We start from the raw sequence: 21,148 nt of genomic DNA, 5'->3' as shown, positions 1-21,148 counted from the left end.
GGAAAATCACCTGCCATGAACATCACTCTGAACAAATTTTCTATTCAAAGACTGTCTACTAAACAAGTTCTGCTTTTGCACTTGTGCAGTCTGTTTGATGATTGACTTTTCAGTGGAAAGGATTCTCTCTTGTGGTGAGTCTGGATGCATTTATGGTTTTTCTGTTATGGTCATATTTATTGAATTGCTTAGCTTTAGTTAAACAAATCCTAAACTCATTCTATATTAGGGGTGCATATCTTGTACCATCTCAGTATGCAGTGATTGGGAGGTTTAAACCTCCCATCCCCATCTGTTTATTCTAGAAATTGCTGGTGCGTCTCTCAGTCCCACCACATTCAGAGGCAACTGTTTTGTGTCTGGTCTTGGAGACATGTGGTGTAGTGGTTTGAGCACTGCACTATGACTTTGGTGATAATGGTTTGGGCCCAGGGTACTTGGAGGACCGCCTCTCCCCATACAATCCGCCTCGCACTCTCAGATTGGGCGGAAAACATTTGTTAAGAGTTCCCAAAGCAAGATACATTTCATCTCGGAGGACATTTTCCATCTCAGCCCCACAGCTTTGGAACTCCTTGCCCGATGAGCTCTGCACTGTCACCTCCCTAGAGGTATTCAAGAGGAATTTGAAGACCTTCCAATTCCGCCAGGCTTTTCCCCATGAGCATTAATGTTATTTTTATCTCCCCTTGATGATGTATACCGTTCAATCCAGCTATTTGTTATGGTTTTTAATGTTTTTAATTGTTTGGTAAGATAACTGATTTTAGGTGATGTATGGTATGGGTGGTTGGTTGCACATTGTTGGGGATATATGTTGTTTTTAATTGTTTTTGTTATACTTTTCATGTTGGAAACCGCTGTGATCTGCATAGGAATAGCGGTATAGAAATAAAAAAATTATTATTATTTATTATAAGGGTATGATCCTCTGCTCAAGCATAAAAACACACTGGGTGACCTTGGTCTCCCAGTGGGTTTCATGCCCAAGCGGACTATTGAACCTGATCTCCAGAGTCACATTCCAGCACTCAAACCACTATGCCACCCTGTACTAAACCTTTTATAAAAAATGGAAAATGAGAAAAGACACTCATCTTTACACTTTCACTCAGAATAAGAAAACAAAACCAAATTGTATTAATAGTCTTTTTCTTGTTAAAGACAAGAATATTGGTGAATATTTGTCATTTGCCTAGAAGCAATCGGTAAGACTGCTAGACATTTCAGCAGCCTGATCCAGGATTAAACACTTATGAATGGATATACTGTGTATTTTCCATACAGAACTGTAATTCCTGTTCATCCACCAACAATGAAGAGTAATCACCTTCTCTTGACTGCCTTCTTCACAATACTCATGGTGACTCCAGGTATAAATGCATAGATAAATTCAGGAACTATACAAAAGAAATGAGGGGAAATGACTTTTGGGCTTCTCACGTAACAGACAGTGACAGACCAGTATCTGTTGAAACAAGAATTTTTAACTTTCTCTCTGTTACCCAATCTACTTTTTCAAACTAGTTTTGAGGATACATATCCATCCAGCATGATCCTCTGAACCCGTTGGAAAACCTTTTCCTGTTTTTCACAGGGATTTAAATAGAAAGGAAGAGAAGACATCTAGCAGGCTTTAGTCCATATCAAGGGCATCATTTCCTGAACAGGCTGTCCAGAGACCATAGCACCCCTGCCCCCCATCATCAGCCACTACGTGATGCCTTTCATTCTAAGTATGGTGAGGCTACTGGTGAGCAGCCAGGCCAGATCCTGAACAGAAGGGCCCCAGATGCTGTCTGGCCATGTGGTGGGAGCTGACTGGTGACCAGAAGGAGGAAGGTAGATGAGGCAGTATTCGATACACCCTCAGAAACCCTTTCTAGACACCAATATTGTGTGACCAAGCCACAGTGATGCCACTGGCCTATATCTATATCTATATATCTTAGGCCTAAACCAAGAGTAGACATTGTATGGTGTACATGCTGTGGTGGCCCATAGTACTGGCTGCCTCCCATCATATTGAGCTTCCCTTCTGATTGCATCTCCTGATTTTTTTTTTTTATGGAAGTTCTTTCATGGTTCTTTATAGATCAGTTTGCTGCTTCTTTTTTCTTACCAGCTTTTCTTTCTGTTTTTGTTAGGCTGGAACTTGCCAGCTCTCTGTGTGACACCTCACACATCCTACAATACACAGAGCTTTCTACTTTATATTTTATGCTTTAACATTACAGTATTTAAACTTCTGGATCTTAAATTTCACAAAGAATAATCCAGACCAGTGCTATATGATGTAGTGTCAAAGGAGCACGAAAAAACTACTTGCTGGTGGCTATGGCACCCTTTCCAGGGCACCAACAGGAACCGCTTTTTGTGGCTACCTTTTGCACCAAGGAAAGGAGAGACTGGGGCTGCCCTTAGGGGCAGTCTGTTGAGCCCCTTAGTAGACCATAAGGTGAACTTGAGTCAGCAGTGTGATGTGGTAGCCAAGAAAGTCAATGTAATTTTTGGTTGCATCAACTGGAGAATAGTGTGTTGATCGCAGAAGTGATAGTATCACTGTATTCTACTATAGGCAGGCCTCACCTGGGATATGTCTAGTTCTGGGTACCTCAGTTCAAGAAGGATGTTGACAAGCTGGAAAAGGGGGTGTTCTGGGAACGGGATGGGTCCCAGAATGCATTTTAATGTATGGAGAAATGCCGCAGTTGCTGCCAGGCATTCCAATTGCATCCCTGCTCCATTCCAGGGAGTGCGATTTGGGACAACGCTTTTGAACAATTCTCCCAAATTGCGCCCCCTGGAATGGAGCGGGGACACAATTGGAATGCCCGGCAGCAGCTGCGGCATTCCTCTGTGGAGTAAAATGCGTTCTGGGACCCATCCCGTTGCCAGAACGCCCCCTTTTCGGCACGCAATGGGCCCATTCCAGGGCCCATGCAATGAAGTTCTTAGATTCCCCACTCAGCCATGGAAACCCAATTGGTGACCTTAGGTAAATCACATACTTTGAGATCTAGAAGGCCCTGTGATAGGTTCACTTTAGGGTTGCTATAAATTTGAAACAACTTGAAGGAACACAACACCAACAAGATCATAATTGTGCCTGGAAATGAACAGATAGACAGTGAAGCTGTTGCAAAAAGGTATGTTTTTGGTAACCACCCCAGTCAGCAGTTTGGTCCTAGAATTTTGGACAAATCATATGTTAAACCATATTATTGTTTTTTGTTTTTTTAAAAAGCTTTTAATTTGCCCAGCTGATGTGTTTTGAGAAAACGCTACTTCACAAGCTGTAAAATTGCAAGATTTATACATTTATTGGTAAATGTTATACATATTTTTTTTAAAAAAAAATCAGACGAAGTTTTACATAAAAATGCTTAACAAACCATCAATATACACTTTCTACTTGTTTTTATTAATTTACCCATTAGAATATTTTATCATATAAAATATAATGCACTACATTAGAAAAAACCTCTTGTTTTACATCTGGGACATATTATTAGTGAATACTGAATAATATGGACAAGCTCAAACTAAAATATAAATAAAACTATACACAATACTGCTGTTGAACAATCTTCTGTATTGCACTTGTTTGTTTATACCTAAGTGGTAATCTGTTGTCCTCATATGTGACAAACACACTTTACATGGAAAAATCCTGTATGTCTTGAAGATGTAGCCAGACATTTTAATGATTAAAGTTGTAAATTGCTTCTCTGTTTAGAAACACACATTGTTCTTGATCCTTGCTCTCCTTATATGCTCAGTTTTCTTATACTTAGCTCAGTTGCTGTTCCATGGATTGTAACAGATTGTAGATTGTACGATCTAAAGAACAAAGGAAAGGAAAATGATTCTAAAGAAGCAGGCATAACTGTTTGTGCTCATAGTAAAGGCTGGTTGGATGAGAAATTAAAATGAGGGGGATTCAGTGCTTCCAGGACAGATTATGCTCTTGCCTTTTGCCAGGGGCTGGTTCCTTTTTAAATAAAGAGTTAACGTACTTACACTGACCTGTGGATAAGTCCACTCAGGTTTTTTGGGTTAATTTTTGTCTAAAATTTCTAGACTTATACATGAGTATATACAGTAATTAATATTCTACATGGTATAAGTTTAACCTTTTATTTTGTGCAGGTTCATCTCCTGATACTCCACATGATACATTCAGCTGTGAGCTTAATGGAGGTTTCTGCTATCATGCCCCTAAGTGTCCCTGGTGCTTTGGTGAATATGGGTTCTGCAACTCAGATGTGACTTGCTGTTTTAGGTAAGTCCTCGTTCTTCAGGGCAGACATCAGAGAATGGTGGAAGCGGAGCCTGATCAAGAAGTGATAAGAAGCTGGGCAAGAGATTACTAGAGGGAAACGTTTTTCAGTTATACTTTCTCCACCAAACATTGTAAATCTCAAGTTCTTTCCTCCCTGAGTATGAAGATGTGTGCACATTTTGGAAGTGTCAAGATGTAGAGCTTAGGAGATTCTATATACAGATAGATGGAGGGAGGGAGGGAGGGAGGTGACATTCCTTATAGAGCAGTACAAACATGCTGCAGTGCAAGGGATGCACAGCCCAAAATTTCAAGTAGAGGATTTCCATCAAATTATCTCCATGCAAAATACAGAAGATGTGTGTGTGTGTGTGTGGGGGGGGGGATCCAAGGATAATCTCCTACAAGACAGTGAATTAACATCTTCCATGCTACTAATTGGAAGTACCAGACGTTCTCATATCCCCACCAAAAATGTATGCATCAATGAAAACAGGAGTGAAGACTGACAGTGTTTCGGTCATAATCTTTTTATATTCAAATGTTTATAGGGAGAGCTGGCGTCCTGAGTGTGAAGAAGCAACAACTCCAGCTGATGCTGAGACTCTCAGAACAACATTATCACCTCCCAAAAGCGATGCTTCCCAGAAACGTCTCTGTAACTCTAAGGGTGAATAGAATTAGATATCTATTAATGTTGCCCACCATGTTAACAGGTAGGTCACTGCATGAAATGAAGTCTAAGTAGCTATGTATTGATTCTTCTGTTTTTCCTCATCCTTGGCCTACCTCTCCTTCATCTTAGTAGTGCCAGCAAAATTCCCCACATTTACATTTGAGAAAGAAATCCAAGGTGGAGACAAATTGCTGGCATTTCTCCCCAGATGAACTCTGCTATGTACCCACCTGCCCAGCCAAAGCATTGGCAAAATAGTGGCAAAAACTGATCACACCAAACGTTTGTGGCAAGATGGTACCAGAAAAGTACACTCATACTCATACATCCACTCTTATGACCATTTTATCCCCTACAGGCCCCTTCATGTAGCAATCCAATCTGGAGCCTAGAGAGCAACATCATCCAATTTTTGTTTCTACTGAGCTCTGTTTTGGTTCCTAGAATTGCCAAGGTACTAATTTTAGCCATCTCTCAAGCTGTTTTTTGGGTGTCTAGAAGTATTGAAATGGAAAGCCTCCCCTAAGAAAGCAGGTTGTAAGAGGTGTGCAGTTACGGCGGGGCACCATTACCCCTGTGCAATGGCTTCCCTGGTCCTGTTGTATACTCTTGGGTAGGAGTGAGGACCCCTGAAGATTATCCAGCTGCCACCATCACTATTTAAACGCATCTGACTCAGTAACTAGTGAGAGTTGCTGAGGGGGCTAACTTGCACTTTTCCTACCTCTGATTTTGAAGAGACTTTCCCTACCCCTCCTGTGGGAGATGAAAATTATATATAGGCATAATTGCACACATGCTGAAGAAAGGCACAGGAAGACAGCATGGAAGACAGGAAAGCTTTAAAGGGAAGCTTTTAGAAGGGGTACCCAAAGTGGTTTACTGGTTTTGAGGGTACTGTTACATGAACTGGTACCTGGGGAAATTTTCAGTCGTTTGGCTGGGTTACAGCAGCCCGGGATACATCCCAGTTTAATCTTGACCAGTATGTATCTTTTCAATCCATTAAAAAAAAAAAAAAACCTATTTCCATTTTTTTCAATACATTTGACATGAAGTCCCAATTAACATTGTTAAATGTTTTATCCACATCTCCAAAAATTAACAATAGTTGTTTATCACAGTTTTTTCCGTGATATTCATTTAAAATATTTCTGATATTGTCTTTGATCATTCTGTTTGGTAAAAATTCCGATTGATCATCATGAATCCATTCTTTCAAAATTGTTTTCAGTCTTTCTGCCAATATTTTATAATCAGAATTTAATAAAGATATTGGTCTGTAATTACTTGGTTCTAATAAATCTTTATATTCTTTAGGAACAATTGTAATATTTGCGTGTGTCCATGATTTTGGTATTTTATCTTTCAGGATTTCATTCATTGTTCTTTGAAGTGGGATTAGCAATTGTTTTGTAAAGGTTTTGTAAATCCATCTGCCCCAGGAGCTTTGCCAATTTTAATTTTATCACCATTAGAATCTCTTCAGTATTATTAATTAAGTTCTTCCTCTACTCTTCTGTTATCTTTGGAATATTTTGTCCATTTAGATATTCCTCAATTTTTTCTTTATTTCTTTGAATATCTTTGAATAAATTTGAATAGCAACATTTGAAACATTTGTTTTATCTCTTTATAATCAGTTGTTGTTTTTCATCCATCTCCAATCTCTTTTATTGTTTGTTTTTCTTTTTTCTTTCTCAGTTTATATGATAAAACCTTTCCTGGTTTATGTTTTATTTTATTTTGAATCTCTTCGATTGTTATTATTGTTACTTGCTTTTGTAAATACTGAATCACTTGATGCAGTTTTTTTTATCTTGAGGACTTTTTTCATTCTGATTTCTCTATCTTTTATCTCTTCCATTATATTTTCTAACTTCTCTGTTTTTTTTTCTTTTCACTTTTATATTTTTCCTTATATAACTGGTTTAGATGTTTCCCTTATATAAATAAAGCATAATAATAATAATAATAATAATAATAATAATAATAATAATAATAATAATAATAAGGTTAGGAAATCCTCTATTTAAATTTTCTCAAAAGAAGTAATTTATATTTGTCCCAATTTCTCTTAAAATTTCTTCCTTTTTCAGTAGATTATCATTTAGACGTCAATTAAACATTTTCAACGCACAAATTTAGATGCATTATTACCTGGTTATGGTCCAACCAAATCTTTGGGTAAGATTTCTATCTTGTTTAATCTTGTACTCAAATGGGATGAAATAAAAAATATCTCCAAACATGACTATGATTTGTGCCTGTTCAAGAAAAAAAGTGAAATCTCATGCATTCCCATACTTACTTTTCCAGACATCTTTAACTGACATCATGTCCATGATATCAAAGAATTCTGTAAGGAGTTTCCCTTGGTTTATTTTCATTTTTTCCCCAGACAGCATATCTAATTTGGGGTCGATTACCCCATTCCAATCCCTCATCAGAATGACAGAATCACAATTGATGTTTCCTAGGTTTTTAAACAAATTATTGTAGAACTTTCATTTCTTCTCCAGAGGACCATATACCTCTACACACACACACACACACACACACACACACACACACACCTTGTAAATTCAGTTTTTTTGCCTCGTATTTAGGATTTACATAAATTACAACTCACTTCTTTTATATTGATTCTGCTGAGATACATTCATTCTGACATTCCTTAAATGTTTAATATCTTTTTTCTTAATTCTTGTCTCTTGTAGACAAGTCAAATCAGCTCTTAATTATTATAACCTGTGATATTTTTTTCCTTTTTTGAGGTGTATTTAGGCCTTGAACATTTCAGGTTTTCAATTTTAGTTTCTGTATCATTTATTTAATTATTAAATTTGTTTATTTAATAATCCAGGGGATTTTATTCTAGTTCTTCTTTTTCTCGTCTTTCTTTCTTTCTTTCTTTCTTTCTTTCTTTCTTTCTTCTTCTCCTTCTTCTTTGTCATCTTGTGTTTTTGTCTCTTCTTGTGTCTTATATATCGAGTCTTCTTCTACTGCTTTTTTGTCCTCATCACTTCTTTTATTATCAGTCTTATTCGTTGAACTTGTCTATTTCAATCTCAAAAAAATTCAGATCTTTTAGCTTTCCCATTAAGTTTTCACTAAGTTCTTGATTTTAGTAAACTTAGAGGAATACTGAGTGTGATCCCATGGTCAGTAATACTAAAAGAGAAGGGAGTTCAGGAAGGATGGGAGTTTCTCAAAAGGGAGCTACTGAAGACACAATTTAAAACAGTTCCAATGAGGAAGAAAAATAGGAGATGTCTCAAGAAATCAGGATGGATGACTAAGGAACTTACAACTGAGCTAAGTTTTAAACAGAACATGTATAAGAAATGGAAAAATGGAGAAATCACCAAAAGAGGAATTCAATCAAATAGCAAGCACGTGTAGGGGTAACGTCAGATAAGCTAAAGCGCAAAATGAACTCAGGCTTGCTAGAGATGTTAAGAACAGCACAAAGGGCTTTTATGGATATGTCCGCAGCAAAAGGAAGAAGAAGGAAACGGTAGGGCCACTGCGTGGAGAAGATGGCAAAATACTAACAGAAGACAGAGAAAAGGCAGAATTACTCAACCTTCTTTGCCTCAGTCTTCTCAGAAAAAGAAAAGGGTGCTTGACCTGAAGATAATGGAGCAGAGGATTGAACAGAGCAAATTAAGCACAGAATAAGTAAAGCGATAGTATAGAAATACCTTGTTAGTCTAAATAAATATAAGTCTCCAGGACCAGGTGAACTACATCCAAGAGTATTAAAACAACTGGCAAATGTAATATCGGAGCCATTGGCAATAATCTTTGAGAACCCCTGGAGAACAGGAGAAGTCCCAGCAGACTGGAGGTCGGCAAACGTTGTCCCCATCTTCAAAAAGGGGATAAAAGAGGATCCCAGCAATTATCGTCCAGTTAGTCTGACATCGATACCAGGAAAGATTCTGGAGCAGATCATTAAACAGAGAGTCTGTGAACATCTAGAAGGCAATTCCATAATCACAAAAACTCAACATGGATTTCAGAGAAAGAAGTCATGCCAGACAAATCTAATCTCTTTTTTTTTGATAAACTTGATAAACTTGCCAGCTTGGTAGATAAAGGGAATACAGTGGATATAGTATATCTTGATTCCAATAAGGCCTTTGACAAGGTTTCCCATGACATTCTTGGAAACAAACTTGTAAAATGTTGGTTAAACAAGATAACTGTTACAGTGATTTGTAATTGGTTGACTGGCCGAAGTCAAAGGGTGCTCAACAATGGTTCCTTTTCATCCTGAAGAGAAGTGACCAGTGGGTCCCACAGGGCTCTGTCCTGGGCCCAGTGCTGTTCAACATCTTTTTCAATTACTTTGATGAAGGAATAGAGGGCTTCCTTCTCAAATTTGCAGATGACACCAAATTAGGAATAGTAGTTAATAACCCAGACAACAGGACCAAAATTGAAAATGACCTGAATAGACTAGAAAGCTGGACCAATGCTAACAAAATAAATTTCAACATGGAGAAAGGTAAGGTACTGCACTTAGAGCGGAAAAAGCAAATGAACAGATATAGGATGGGTGACACCTGGCTGAACGAGAGACTTATACATGTGAAAGGGATCTAGAAGTCCATATAGACCACAAGTTGAACATGAATGAACAGTGCTATGTGGCAGCTAAAAAGGCCAATGCAATTTTAGGCTGCATCAATAGAAGTATAGTGTCTTGTTCAAGGGAAGTAATAGTGCCACTCTATTCTGCTCTGGTCAGGCCCCACCTGGAATACTGTGTCCAGTTCTGGGCACCACAATTTAAAAAGTATGTTGAGAAACTGGAGTGTGTCCAAAGGAGAGTGACTAAAATGATGGATCTATGTGAGTTATTAAAGTAAAACTTAGCTTGTTACTTTAGATCTGACAAAGGGGTTGCTTCTTTGATGACCTCACCAATAAACTCTTTCTGGTTTCATCCATGAATTATGTTCATTGCATTAGATTGAGACAGAACATTGTACTATGAGAAGAATAATACCAATTGACAATGCTTTACCCAGATCTATTCATGTAACCACAAGATGAGCAACTCTCATATCTCACTCACTAAATTAGAAAGAGGATCCACCTTCTGAATGATTTCAGGCTATCTTCTGCAAGTATTTTAAGAGGGAACAAAAGGGTAAATTATTTGCAGTGTAATTTCTATATTGCATTTCCTTCTATTTTGTATTTTTCATTTAGGACACTAACAGCTTGTACAGACCAGTGTTATATGCCAGCCTCAGGGCAGAGTGGGGATGCATGCCCTGATGCTGCTGTCATGCCGTGTGCCTGGCTGCATGGCGGGCAGTGTCACAGTGCTCCTTTGGCACTTCATCCAAATGACGCAGTGCCAAAAGGAGTGGCAGAAGGTGCTGCTGCACCTTTCTGAGCCACGGAAATGCCAGATCAGGGCCACAGCATGTAGCTGCCCTGGCCTCCGATCCAGAATTGAAAGGGGGGGTCTGTTTAGCCCCTACATTTCCATCAAATGTTAGAAAAATACCGAGCAGCACAGGGTAAAGAGTCCTGCTGTGGCACAGCATGGGATGAACTTTTGGGACAGTGTGTGCACATCCAATCTAATATATAATTCATTCTATTGTTGTGAAAAATGTCTATTGAGACTTAAATGGTGATCCAAAATCCATAACACCTCTGGTCCCAAGCATTTTGGATAAGGGAAATTCAACCTGTAACTTGTTCCATTGTTATGAAAAATATCTATTGAATCTTACAAGGTGAATGTGTTTGCAATATTCATTTATAGTTGGCCACACAAAACCCAGAAAGAGGTGAACCTCCATGTCATCATGCTGAACAAACTGCAAGGGGATAGAGTCTTATATCTCCCACATTAAAGAGGGTGAAATACCCTGCCCGTGTGGTGGTTGGTTGGTGATATTCTCATCATCATGAGTATCAACTAAAACACAAGCAAATCATCTGGCTGCTACATGTTTATTTCAAAACACTTATATGTGATAAATTGGAGTCATCAGTCTTCTGCAGGACACCGTAATTGCACCTGAAGTATATGGGAACACTTGACCTCAACAACGAGGAGTTTCTCTGTAAAAAGATAAAAAATGGCAAAATGTAAATTATGTCAGACGATTTATAATGAAAGGACATCATTATATGTTATGTGGAATGTAGTTTGGGAAAGTCACTACAAGAAGATGTGGTGGTTGTAAGATTACACAGAATTTCAGAAAATCATAGAAGAGTCTGATACTTGAATGAAAGGCTGTTTCTCATAATAACTAAAGCTTGTCTACACTGATGAAATAAATTGACCTCACATCACAACATCCATGAGTCAGACACAGGATGTTTTTGATGATTCGCAAGGATGTTTCTGTGAATTCACAGGGAATGGGGTTCCGGGGGATTTAAATCTGATATCTAAAAAGTCTCCTTTTACTCTGAACCTCTTCTAAAAATCTGGATTTTCCTGCATATGGCCAGCCCTTTGAGGCAACTTCAGTGGGGAGCAGGAGATGAAGGTTTTTGGTGGACAGGACCAGCAATCCTGGTTTGTGTCACCATGGTGGGTTTTTTTTTAACTTCACCATCCATGAGATTAGTAGTGAAGGGCTATATCAGGCTATCCCCTCCATCTTCTTCCATGTTTGTTTTTATTCTTTGTACTCATCTACCGATCCTCCCCCCCACTTGATCATTTTTAAAAAATTCAATGAATGGACCACGTGCATTCATACTTCCCCCTAAACATTTGCTCGCTCACTTACTCATGCAGAGTTCTACAATGTATGGATGGGGGAGGGAACATGTGAGATCTTCATATGAGCAAGCAAAGATGTAGCAAGTTGTGTGTGAGACCCCCTAGTTCCTCTTGGTGGAGCCAATGGCACACCCTCATGGGCCACAGTTGGTTGACCACTGTGGTTTACCAGGTCCAAGGGATGCTCCACCCATGGGTTGATCCAAACAGCAGAGTGGAAGGGTGGTGAATCATGTTTCATCCCTTAGCTCATACCAGGTGCTCACTGGCCTGTTTCCTACACTCATTCCCTACAGTACCTGCCAAATGTAACCAATATGTCATCCAATCATTGGATGCTACTGATTGATGAAGCAAAGGGAGGGAGGGCGAGCAGGTGTAACTCCAGCAATTTGTACCCCTAGAATAGGTGACTATCTAACATCACAGCAGAACATAGGGACATAAATGTGTTTAGGGCATGGGGAGAGATATGTGAAGTCAATAGGTGAGGTCAAAGTAGAGGACACAAAATCCCTCTGTTGCATAAACTGAGCAAAGGAAGAGATATTCCTAACAAGTGTTTTCCTTCACTGCCCCTGTGGATGAGGCTTTGGTGATTAGGGATATGAAAAAGGTCATTGCTGTTCATCAAACATCTATGATTGGGGGGGGGGGGGTCAATGCTCAGCTCACATTTTCATGAGCTATGAAATTTGGCACCTGCTAAACCAAGGTATGAAAATTTGCAAATGCATCATTCACAATAAAAGCAACTAGATGGGCACTTCAGTGATTTTTTTCCCTTTCTTCTTTTTCCCCTTTTGCTTAAGTAGTTAATGTAACAGTCCCTCAGTCATTCATTTTAACTGTGTGAGTATCAGTCAAGGTAATCTGAATTGTTCCACAGGAGGGGAAGAGCAGGAGAGGGAGTGCTATTCTAAAGATAAACACAGGGCATCTTTCCTTGTTATAAGCTGGGAACAGAGTGGTTTATAGTTCACACCACTAACTGCAAGAAGAGTTAAGGAGGGAAAACCAGCTAAGTGTTTTATAGCCCACGTCCAAGAGGATGCCGTGCTCTATCATATCAAAAGCCGTTGAGAGGTCCAGAAGCCCCAACAGGATCACATTTCCTCTGTTGATGCCTAAACGAAGGTCATCAGCCAGAGCAACCATGACTGTCTCCACCCCATATCCAGTCCTGAAGCCTTGATCGGTTTATAGCATCCCCAATCCATGACATGAACATTTTGAACACACAACTCATTAGCTCTGAAAGACTGAAAAGAAGAAAACTTACCCTAACAGCATACAACACTTTGAAGTTCCCCCACAAGTTCCAAACTGTTTAGTACCCGTTGGACACTCTTTTTTAAAACATTCACCATTCGAGGAACACTCTTTATCAGTCTTTGGCTCAGCACAAGTGCTACTTGCTTGTCCTAGAATCAGAAAATTATACACTTGAGGAACACATTTGAGCTATGTTGAGCTATGCATTTTCTATGATTCTACCAATCTAGGTCTGTACCCTTTGGTCAAAATTCTTCACGTTTGTGAAGACACACCCAACTAAAGGTGGTGGCAGGTTTGGGTGTGAAATCAAACTCTTCTACCCAAAAAGGCTCTGAAACTGAATGTAAAGTTCAAAAAAGGAAGAAGTTTAATTTAAACACCAAAAATAAAGAGTTTTCTCCTCCCCAGCTCTAGATAAATGATACTTTACAGTTGGCTTTCAGCAGTCTTCCAGATGTCATCTCTCTGGGTTTGATCTCCTCACTCAATGGAGCTGGTGCAGGGTCTTTCAGCTCCTGATCTCTTTGACTTGATGTAAATAACTAAATTCTGGTAACTGATTTGGCTAAAGTACTTGGTAACTAAAATGGCTAACATGTAAGAAATGCCCTTTCCGGCTGTCTGGGCCTGTTTGCCACTAAAAGACAGCTCTCTGCCCGCTCACAGCAAAGACTGCTCCAAACTAAAAGCCTCTAGCTAAAGCAAAGCATGCTGCGAAAGGCAAACCAAACCTGGAAAGAATGCAGGGGATCCTATAGCTCCTCCCACAACTAATACAATGAACTTTCCTACTCTAAAATATTCTATAGCCTGAACCAACACGAAAGAAAATGCAGGGGGAGATTTAAATAGTCCTGGCAGGACAACACAACGTTCATCAGGGCTTTTCATTTAGAAAGCATATCTCGACACCCCACAGATCAGGTCTTTTCCTATGCATCATCAGTTAAGCAGCAGGAAAATAACTTCTCTTCTGATCAAAGGTGTCATTTTGATCTTTCCCCAAACTTCTACCAAATCCTTTCTCTCTTCTGTTTCACCACCTTCTGGTGGTTAATTGACGCTATACTGCTCTCCTTCTGCATTTATCCTTCTATTTCCTGATAATTGCCTCACAATTAACAATACATACATTAGATGTATGATACTGTCATCCTCTGTTTCTTGCTATTTCTTCATAATCAACAATACTTACTTTAGATGTAATATCCTCAGTAATCCCCCCTCTTGATTTCAACATCCTCTCCAATTTATTCCCAGTATTAGGAGCCTTGGTGTCTCAGTGGTGAAATGCCTGTACTGCAGCCACTTACTCACAAACCACAGGTTTGCAGGTTCAGTACCAGCAAAGGGCTCAAGCTCGACTCAGGCTTGCATCCTTTCAAAATCACTGAAATGAGTACCCAACTTGTTGGGGGAAATTAACTTACACATTGTAAACTGCTTAGAGAGTGTTTAAGTGCACTGATAAGCAGTATAGAAATGTACTTGGTATTGCTATTGCTATTATCCACAATCATATTTATTTATTTAAAACTATATGTTCCTTAGCAAAAACTGATAATCAGAATAGTGTAATCTTGTCCTTTTGGAAAGAAATTGGTTGTTCAAGCTAAATGCTGGTGATTTAATAGCGATAATACTTTCTTCTGGCATATAATATTAATGTTTGAGTGTTGTGTTGGTTATTCTTTTCTGCATGGATCTATTGCAACAAATGAATTCTGTCTTAGAATTTTTTTGGGATATTTGTAGATACCTATGGACTTTTACAATTCAGCCATTGTGACTCATCAGAGAAGCCACACAACAGAGAAACCATAAAATTGCTAAAAGTGTGAGAAATGTTTTCATGGAATCATAGAATCATAGAGTTGGAAGAGACCTCAAGGGCCATCCAGTCCAACCCCCTGACATGCAGGAACACACAACCTAAGTACCCCCAAAAGATGGCCATCCAGCCTCTGTTTAAAGACTTCAAAAGAAGGAGACTCCACCACCCTCTGACGCAATGTGTTCTACTGTTGAATAGCTCTTACTGTCAGCAAGTGCATCCTAATTTTTAGGTGGAAATCTCTTTTCCTGTAGCTTGAATACATTGTCCTTGTTCCTGTTCTCCACAGCAGCAGAGAACAAGCTTGTTCCATCCTCAATATGACATCCCTTCAAATACTTGAACATGGCTATCATATCATCTCTTCTCCAAGCTGAACATACCCAGCTCCCTAAGTCTCTCCTCATAAGGCATGGTTTCCAAACCTTTCATCATGCACAGGCAGTACATTTAGATTCTATTTTATAAATCTGTTCTAATTCCCTTTGATGCCACCATCCTGGCCTCACAGGGAGAGAAGAGGCAGGCACAGCTCCACCATGATTAGCCCACAGACAGATGAAAGGCTCTCCCTCTGTCCAACTGCCACTGCCTTGGCCACTGAGGGAGAGAAGAACCAGCAGTGTCTGCTGGACTTGGTCCTTTTCTTCACTGCCATTCCCTTTTCCTTTTGTGTCATGTCTTTTTTAGCTTGTAAGCCTAAAGGCAGGGAATGATCTAACAATTTGTAAGCTACTCTGAGAGCCTTTGCGGCAGAAGAGCAGGTTATAAATATCATGAATGAATGAATGAATGAATGAATGAATGAATGAATGATTTAAAACCAAATCCCTGGGATTTACAACCTAATAGACGATCATCTTAATTGGATATTGCATGCTCTCATAGTTGAAAAACCTATACTCCTCCAAGTGATGGAAAGTTGAAAGTTTTCCATCACATTGAATTCCAAGTGGATAGACTCAACCAAGGAAGCCACAGACTTGATTGTGGTCTTGGGGGTTTCTCATTCATAGAGCCACAATAAGTCAAAGGCGCATTACAGACGCGCCGATAGTGCATGGTAGGGTTGCCTTGGTGCGTATTAGGGTTAGGAAGGGGCGTCCCTTCCCGACACTCCTCACCCTAATACAGACTGAGTTCGTACAAAATGGCAGCACCCTATGTACACAGCGCCGCCATTACGACGTCACGAATGCGCCACCTCCAAACGAGGGTCTCCAAAAGAGACCCAAAATATGAGTTTGTAGGAGCTAGGTAGAACAGTAGAAGACAAAGATTTCCTAGAGATGTCTCATTCATAGGGTTTCCATGGGTCAAGATTGACACAAAGGAAGTTAACAACAACAAACAACAGCAACAACCAACCAAAAAGTAAAAATCATATCCCACTCCTTTACTTCAAGTGATATTCTTCCCAAATGTTTTGTTTGCAGAAGCACCAGTACATTTCCCTTTTACACAAGCACCTTTAAAGTTTGTTAGGAAGAGAAAACGGAATTTCCCCAGGAAGCTTCTATGATTTTTCATTAGGAAAAGGTTTAAGTGTTGTTGAGATAAAACATGTCAATGCAGTCCCCAATGTGTTTTAACTTTGTTGGAAGTAGAAGCCTCATAGAATCACAGAATCATAGAGTTGGAAGAGACCACAAGGGCCATACAGTCCAACCTCCTGCCATGCAGGAGCTCACAATCAAACCATCCCCAACAGATGGCCATCCAGCCTCTGTTTAAAGACCGCTAAGGAAGGAGAATCCACTACACTCTGAGAGAGTGTGTTCTACTGTCGAACAGACCTTACTGTCAGGAAGTTCCTCCTAATGTTGAGGTGGAATCTCTTTTCTTTTAGCTTGCCTCCATTACTGTTATTCAAAAAGTGAAATAAATAAAAACTGGATCTCAAAGACAGAAACTTTTTGTCTTGCTAATTTACTTTCAGATCTTCCATTACACAAATGGCCTGAAGGAGGAGGCACCTACCTGCATGAATACCCTTCCATATCATCTGAACTAGAGACAACAACCACAACATCTTGACAAAATGGAGGCCTGTGACTAATATCATCAATTCTTTTTTTCTTTCTCCTGTATGATTTTCAATGCCTTTGCCTGAGGAAAGGCCAGTGGAACTTTGAAAGCTTGCAACATCTGTAATGCACATGTTGGTTGGACTAATAAAAGTATCACTGTTTTGTGGATTTTTGATTATATTGTACTTTACTAGTAATGCTAAACAGGGATATTTTCCTCCCACCATAAGGTGACAGAAAGATGAGATCTTTATAGACCTGAACAAAGTAAATTTGTTTAAAACTAAAACTAATAATTTTTGAGTTGAGTTGGAGAAATTCTACTGAAGATTTGCAAAAGGCAAGAGGAGCATATCAAAGGATTCTGTTTCAATGGGTGAGGAAACAGTAGATGCTCCTATCACTATGGAGTTTTCTCAGTTGATTTTCATTCTTTGGCATGCCTTACCTGTACAGAGCAAGAGGATTCCTGAAAGGACAGTGATGGAAAGCCAGCTGATCTGCATTGCTTTAGGCTGACCAGGAACTTAAACAAGATAGGAAGGTTCTGTATCTTCCTAAATGCTGAATGTTCAGATATATATATAGGGCCTTGTCATACAGTGACACGTCAGCTCTTTTCAGTAATGATCTTGACCTGATTTCAATTTGTTCACTTCGTCATGTAGTAATCTTCAAGGGGACACAGTGTGCAAGACAAAAGGAAGTAATCTGGACAGTACATTAAACTGATGATAGATTCTGGATCCATCAGTTGGAACAATGGATCAGTGCACATAAGGGTGAGGAGGAGGAGAAGAATTTGATGTTTTTCCCTGGTTCGGGACTCAGAGTAGCTTGTGTATGCCTTCAAGTCACCTGTTGACTTATGTTTTCACAGGTAAGCAATACTCAGAGAGTTTTCTTAGGTGAGGAATATTAAAGAGATGGTTTAACCAGTTCCTTTCCCTGAAATATAAGGTCCATACAGAGACGCTAAAATAAGGACGCCTTTCTAAACACTCAAAAAGGAGAGATGTAATACTGATGGATGATTTCAACTATCCTGATATTTGCTTAAATTCAAACTCAGCCAAATCCTCAAGGTCTAGCAAATTCCTAACTTGCCTTGGAGACAGTTTCATTGTCCGAAAGGTGGAAGAGGCAAAAAGAGGATCAGGCAATTTAGATTTGATCCTAACCAACAAGGATGACTTGGTTAATGGGGTGCAAGTGGTGGGATCATTAGGTGGAAGTGACCATGTTCTCCTGGAGTTTGTTATACAAAGGAAAGGAGAAGTCAGACATAGTCAGACACACATTCTAGACTTTAGGAGAGCGGATTTCAGTAAACTTAGAGAAATACTGGGGGTGATACTAAGAGAGAAGGGAGTTCAGGGTGGATGGGAGTTTCTCAAAGGGCACAATTTCAAACAGTTCCAGTGAGGAAGAAAAATGGGAGGTGACTCAAGAAACCAGGATGGATGACTAAGGAACTTTCAACTGAGCGAACTTTTAAACGGAACATGTATAAGAAATGGAAAAATGGGGAAATCAAAGAAATAGTTAGCCTTTGTAGGGATAAAGTCAGAAAACCTAATGTGCAAATGAACTCAGGCTTCCTAGAGAAGTTAAGAACAATAAAAAGGGCTTTTTTGAATATGTCCACAGCAAAAGGAAGTAGAAGGAAATGGTAGGGCCACTGCATGGAGAATATGGCAAAATGCTAACAGAAGACAGAGAAAAGGCAGAATTACTCAAGACCTTCTTTGCCTCAGTCTTCTCAGAAAAGGCAAAGGGAGCTCAACCTGAGGATAACGGAGCAGAGGACAGAATAGGGGAATTTCAGCACAGAATAAGTAAAGAGATAGTAGAGGAATACCTTGTTAATCTAAATGAATTTAAGTCTCCAGGACCAGATGAACTAAATCCAAGAGCATTAAAAGAAATGGCAAATGTAATATCGGAGCCATTGGCAATAATCTTTGAGAACTCCTGGAGAACAGGAGAAATCTCAGCAGACTGGAGGAGGGCAAACGTCTCCATCTTCAAAAAGGGTGTCCGGGAAAGCAGCCAAAGGGCTGATAAGGCAGCTAGTTCTCAAACAAACAAACCCCCTCCCAGCACAGCAAAGTCAGTGTAAACTACACAGTCCTGGAGATTCACAGTAGTTCTACCAAAAGGGATTACCAAGAGAATTGTCAGACGGTCCGAGGTTCAGGGCAACAGATAGGCAGGTCGATAAAGCAGTCCAAGGTCAAGGTTTCTGGGTAGTCAAGACAAGAAGCCAAAGGATCCAGAGACAGAGTCTTTCCTCTAAAAGAGTCAGATATCCACTGGCAAAGAACCACACATGCTCCAGGTGCTTAAGAAGGCAAGGAGCCGGCCTTCAGCTGTGTCTGATTACGAAGACACTTCTGATAAAGCCTCCGAGATCTTCGAAGGCCCTCTCTTTCTGCTCGACGCTCATTGAAGGTAGGCACACTGCCCAGATACTCCTCCATGTCCACAGCCTCGGCACCAGGCAAACTTGACTGCTGAATCTCTGGAGGGGCCATAGACTCTGTTCCAGCAGAACTAGGGCCAGCCTCTGGCTCCTCCATTACAGGTTCAAGCCCCAGGGGCTCTGGCTCCTCCATTACAGGTTCAGGTCCCAGGGGCTCTAGCTCATCCTCTGAGTCCTCCAAGCCATCCTCCAGGCTGGGCATGACAAAGGGGGAAAAAGAGGATCCCAACAATTATCGTCCAGTTAGTCTGACATCAATACCAGGAAAGATACAAGAGCAGATAATTAAACAGAGAGTCTGTGAACATCTAGAAGGCAATGCCATAATCACAAAAAGTCAACATGGGTTTCAGAGAAACAAGTCATGCCAGACAAATCTGATCTCTTTCTTTGATAAAATTACCAGCTTGGTAGATAAAGGGAATGCTGTGGATGTAGTATATCTTGATTTCAGTAAGGCCTTTGACAAAGTTCCCCATGACATTCTTGGAAACAAGCTTGTAAAATGTGGGATAGACAAGGTAACTGTTACATGGATCTGTAATTGGTTGACCGGCCGAACCCAAAGGGTGCTCAACAATGGCACCTTTTCATCCTGGAGAGAAGTGACCAGTGGGGTCCCACGGGGCTCTGTCCTGGGCCCAGTGTTATTCAACATCTTTATCAATGACCTGGATGACAGAATTGGGAGTATACTTATCAAATTTGCAGATGACACCAAATTAGGAGGAATAGCTAATACCCCAGAGGACAGGATCAAACTCCAAAATGACCTGAATAGACTAGAAAGCAGGGCCAAACGTAACAAAACGAAATTCAACACGGAGAAATGTAAGGTATTGCACTTAGGGCAGAAAAATAAAATGCATAGATATAGTATGGGGGACACCTGGCTGAATGAGACTACATGTGAAAGGGATCTAGGAGTCCAAGTAGACCATAAGTTGAACATGAGTCAACAGTGCGATGCGGCAGCTAAAAAGGCCAATGCAATTTTTGGCAGCATCAATAAAAGTATGGTGTCTAGATCCAGAGAAATAATATTGCCACTATATTCTGCTTTGGTCAGGCCCCACCTGGAATATTGTGTCCAGTTCTGGGCACCACAATTCAAAAAGGCCATTGAGAAACTGGAGCATGTCCAAAGGAGGGCAACTAAAATGGTGAAGGGTGTGGAAACCATGTCCTATGAGGGACACCTTAGGGATCTGGGGATATTTAGCCTGGAGAAGAGAAGGTTAAGGGGTGATATGATAGCCCTGTTTAAAAATTCGAAAGGATGTAATATTGAGGAGAGAACAAGCTTGTTTTCTGCTACTCCAGAGACTAGGACCCAGCGCAATGGCTGCAAGCTACAGGAAAAGAGATTCCACCTCAACATTAGGAGGAACTTCCTGACAGTAAGGGCTGTTCAACAGTGGGACAAACTCCCTCAGAGTGTAGTGGAGTCTCCTTCCATGCAGGTCTTTAAGCAGAAGCTAGATGGCAATCTGTTGGGGATGCTTTGATTGAGAGTTCCTGCATGGCAGAATAGGGTTGGACTGCATGGCCCTTGTGGTCTCTTCCAACCCTACAGTTCTATGATTCTATGACGGTCCCATCATTTACTCCATGCCCCATCACTCATTCCTTATTTTAATTGGATCTCAATTGGATTATTTGACTGTTTAATTGTTTAATACTTGTTTTGGGGGAGGGTGGGCAATGGAGGTGTTGGGATTTTGCATGAAATTATAATATATAAGATGCCTCGATTATCTTCCATAGAGGGGAAGGATACAGATAAAT

General features: G+C 40.1%; 1 protein-coding gene across 3 annotated transcripts; it reads left to right on the top strand.

Annotated features, from left to right (window-relative positions):
- On the top strand, positions 1 to 17,043 carry LOC149310390 (uncharacterized). 3 transcript variants are annotated; one of them, XM_089528816.1, is made up of 5 exons: positions 2 to 134; positions 1,288 to 1,373; positions 4,153 to 4,285; positions 4,837 to 5,001; positions 16,785 to 17,043. In XM_089528816.1, exons 2-4 carry the CDS (start codon positions 1,316 to 1,318, stop codon positions 4,961 to 4,963), a joined length of 318 nt encoding a protein of 105 aa, XP_089384942.1. In that variant the 5' UTR covers positions 2 to 134; positions 1,288 to 1,315; the 3' UTR covers positions 4,964 to 5,001; positions 16,785 to 17,043. The 3 variants fall into 3 exon arrangements, 2 of the variants coding, with proteins under 2 accessions (XP_089384943.1, XP_089384942.1); XM_089528817.1 differs by lacking the exon at positions 1,288 to 1,373 and having other exon boundaries at positions 1 to 134; XR_016281644.1 differs by lacking the exons at positions 2 to 134; positions 1,288 to 1,373 and adding an exon at positions 590 to 611.
- The last annotated feature ends 4,105 nt before the right edge of the window (positions 17,044 to 21,148 follow it).

The sequence above is a fragment of the Sceloporus occidentalis genome, unplaced genomic scaffold, assembly GCF_023333645.1.
Source record: "Sceloporus occidentalis isolate IW3139 unplaced genomic scaffold, rSceOcc1.0.p SCAF_6, whole genome shotgun sequence".
In the NCBI taxonomy this organism is placed as follows: domain Eukaryota; kingdom Metazoa; phylum Chordata; class Lepidosauria; order Squamata; family Phrynosomatidae; genus Sceloporus; species Sceloporus occidentalis.
This window is presented reverse-complemented; position numbering and strand designations above follow the sequence as displayed.

Coding starts and splice junctions, on each gene's coding strand:
- LOC149310390 (XM_089528816.1), top strand. CDS start 1,316: ATGAAGAGTAATCACCTTCTCTTGACTGCCTTCTTCACAATACTCATG. Junction 1,374..4,152: donor AATACTCATGGTGACTCCAG/GTATAAATGCAT, acceptor TATTTTGTGCAG/GTTCATCTCCTGATACTCCA. Junction 4,286..4,836: donor GATGTGACTTGCTGTTTTAG/GTAAGTCCTCGT, acceptor AAATGTTTATAG/GGAGAGCTGGCGTCCTGAGT.